Source organism: Porites lutea, chromosome 6 (assembly GCF_958299795.1).
Source record: "Porites lutea chromosome 6, jaPorLute2.1, whole genome shotgun sequence".
Classification (NCBI taxonomy): Eukaryota; Metazoa; Cnidaria; class Anthozoa; order Scleractinia; family Poritidae; genus Porites; species Porites lutea.
The window spans coordinates 24,449,265-24,452,321 of NC_133206.1; the positions used below are offsets into that span (position 1 = coordinate 24,449,265).

The 3,057-nt window shown below is 37.8% G+C and overlaps 1 protein-coding gene across 1 annotated transcript; it reads right to left on the reverse strand.

Moving 5' to 3' along the window:
• Positions 1-1,300: 1,300 nt before the first annotated feature.
• Positions 1,301-2,676, reverse strand: LOC140941431 (uncharacterized). Its single transcript, XM_073390430.1, has 2 exons — positions 2,413-2,676; positions 1,301-1,545 (listed from the first exon to the last, which is right to left on the reverse strand). Exons 1-2 carry the CDS (start codon positions 2,669-2,671, stop codon positions 1,490-1,492), a joined length of 315 nt encoding a protein of 104 aa, XP_073246531.1. The 5' UTR covers positions 2,672-2,676; the 3' UTR covers positions 1,301-1,489.
• Positions 2,677-3,057: the final 381 nt, after the last annotated feature.

The window sequence follows — 3,057 nt, forward strand, 5'->3', positions numbered from 1 at the left end:
ACAATCTCAGAGACAATTTGCCCTGAAATGCTCATTTTTGGCAAGTAGGCCTCCATCCTCGGAGACCCAGGGGCGGTCAGTCGGGCCGGAAGAAAAGGCGAGACAAAAGTTTTCAAGCACAAAAAGACAAAAGTTTTCAAGCACAAGCGGAAAAGCCCCTGGGCACCTACTCTCACCGAACCATTTCCAAACGGTCAAGCAAATGCTGGCTCCTGATTGGGCACAAAAAAGTGCTTTGTATTATTGTGCCCAATCGGCGAACAGCATCTCCTGAGTTCTTTTCGTGAGTTCGTACACGACGGCTATTGACTCAATCATGGATTGTCTGGCTCATGCACCAAAGAAATGCACGCAGTCAGGAATCTTTCAGTTTGAGATAAACGCTACATTTCAAAATACTGGTAGTCTTTACACTAGAGTCTAAATAAGCTAAGAAATATTTCAAGACAAGTAAATTTTAAGTTCTTCAAGTAAAAGAAAGCTTCACACACCTATCTTTTTACTTCTGCAATCAGGTTTTCCCATGCAACGTAATTAAGATTGATTGACATGCTTCGCTTTGTCAAAGCTTGGAAACCGCAGGTTTGCTAAGTCGGTTTTAAAGAGATGCAAAGTAAAGTTACTTGAGATTTTGCTTAGGCCTTCACACGCGCATTTTTGGTTAATTAAAACTTAGCAGCTCTTAAGTCTTACTTAACAGCCTACTGTAAAGACAACCACCGTCTACACGAAAACTAAAGACGCTTTTCCAAAAATACAAGCTTGAGCTTACAACAGGTATTCACGCTTGCATCAATCACGCGTTCGTAAATATTAGGGAGTTTAATTTGCCACGAGGGCTGACAACCACGAAAACGTTGCATGAAGAGTGAATTCACAGTTGAACAGGAAAGTGACAAGTTTAAGAGATGGATCAAGGAAAGCATATGTATTAGATGGAACACTCCTACAGGGATGTGGGAGCCTATCAGCTTTCTCCCATATGGACACAAGTGATGTCCACCCCCCAACCGGGGGGGGTGCATCTACAGGGTGACTTTGCGCATTAACACCTTCAGAAGCCTATTTAAGGCTTCTGATACCTTTGACGATTTTCAAGTTTTGATAAAGATGGCTGACAGTCATTGAAACTGTCAGCATCATTAACACTTTTCTTGGCTATGTTTTGAGAACATTCAAATAGATAATACTAAATATTATCTTCTCCATGTCACACCCGTACAAACTGAAACCTCAATCACGAGTAAGTTAACAAGTTAAAATTCAAATTTTTAAGTACAGAGTAAAAATATGGATTCAATGACATTAACTTCATTTATTGCACCAAAAATAGATAGAACCCATAAAGCTAATCCATGTCATACATCAACAGACGAAGGTCATTTTTAAACAGTCTCAAAGGTCCCAAAGGTAACAATGAAGTAAACATCCACAGACAGGTTAATACACTTAACAGTTACTGGAAAGATCCTTGATTATTTTCCATCAGCTAATCATACTCCACTTTCCAACGGGCCCAGGTTCCCTCTTCTGTGCAAAACCATGCTGGGAAATGAAGAGTAAACATCACACACACTCAGAATAAAACAATCAAGCATATATTAGGGGTATAGAATGGTTCCTCTAAAAACATGGGTCTCAGAAAATTTTAGCCCCATCTCCAAATCTCAGAAGCGTTTTTGATGGGTCTCAAAGTCTCGTTTTCAGGTGATTTTTGCGTCTCAGAGTCTTGATTTTTTTTCCCCTTATGGGTTTCAGAGTCTCATATTTGTCATCTTTTCTTTCCATAAGGGTCTTCAGGAGTCGATTTGTTCAGAGTTCATCAGCTTATTGGACTGAGCTAGTTACTAGATTTAAAGACAGTAAAACAAGACAAAGGAGTATACACCTGTATTGGTGGGTTTCTGCTAGCTTCTACTGGCATTTTCACTCATTTTATTTGGCTTTATTTGCACTATTATCTCGAAATTTTTGGCGCTTTGAGTCTCAGGCACAGATTTTGTAGAAGTAAAGTCTCGGGCTCAAAATTGAGAAAAGCGCTCAAGTCTCAGTCTCGAATTTTGAAACCAGTCGTAAAATCTCAAATTTATCATTCTATATCCCTTACATTACTTTACACTGTAAATGTTTCTGCTTGTGAGATCAAGTGTAGTGTAAAATAAAATGATCACTGTTCGTGGAAGGGGAGCAATATTTTCTTCAATTAATCAAGCTGTCAGAACTAATTAAAAAAACCAAACAGATTTTTTTTCATCTGCAAATGAAGTTTTTTAACCCTTGAAATATAAAAATAGCCAATAATTATTGTCAGATAAAATAATTATTTACATTCTAAATTTATATCCATTTGATTTTACATACTTTTTACTTCAGAGAAAGCATGCAACTAAACCTCTTGATCTGTTAACATACCTTTCCTCTTGTATTCATTGAAGGCTTTCATGTAGTCACTAACAACTTTTCTGCAGTTCTGTCTGGCATTAACTTCTTCTTTTCTGTGACACTCTGTGACTCTATCTCGGTATATTTTCACAATTTCCAACTCAATTAATCTCTCCAGATTCCATCGATCTCTTGCTGCTTTAAATGCCACAGGATCCTTTCGGTCAATTTCTTCAAATGATGGGGCTTTGATTCTTTCATCATATCTGGTTTGAAACTTTGCAGACATTTGAAATCTCTGCATGGAAATAAATAATAATAATTATTATAATGATGATAATAATATTTTTTAGGTATTAGATAAGCCAGGAAATAATGTAAAGGAAGCAACAGACCTACATTATGCCCACAAGATCCTGGGATCACTAGGGACAAACATTGCTACTTGGTAAAGAAAGGTGTGTGATGGGTAGTCACCACAGTATTAAACAAGCCTTTCCCCCTCCCCTCAAACACCACTAGAAACTTACAGATTAAAACAAATATTTCAAGCAAGGTTAAAATCGAGGCATCTGAGACAGAAGTGCAGTCTTGTAAGAACAGGTTTTCTCTGGTGGGGACGCCTGTCATGGCTGAAAGGGCTGCTATTTATATCATGAGATTGTATTCACTATT

Excerpts from the sequence above, each read along its gene's own strand:
- LOC140941431 (XM_073390430.1), bottom strand. The coding sequence starts at position 2,671 with ATGTCTGCAAAGTTTCAAACCAGATATGATGAAAGAATCAAAGCCCCA. Across the intron at positions 1,546-2,412 it reads CAATGAATACAAGAGGAAAG|CATGGTTTTGCACAGAAGAG; the intron begins GTATGTTAACAG and ends TTCATTTCCCAG.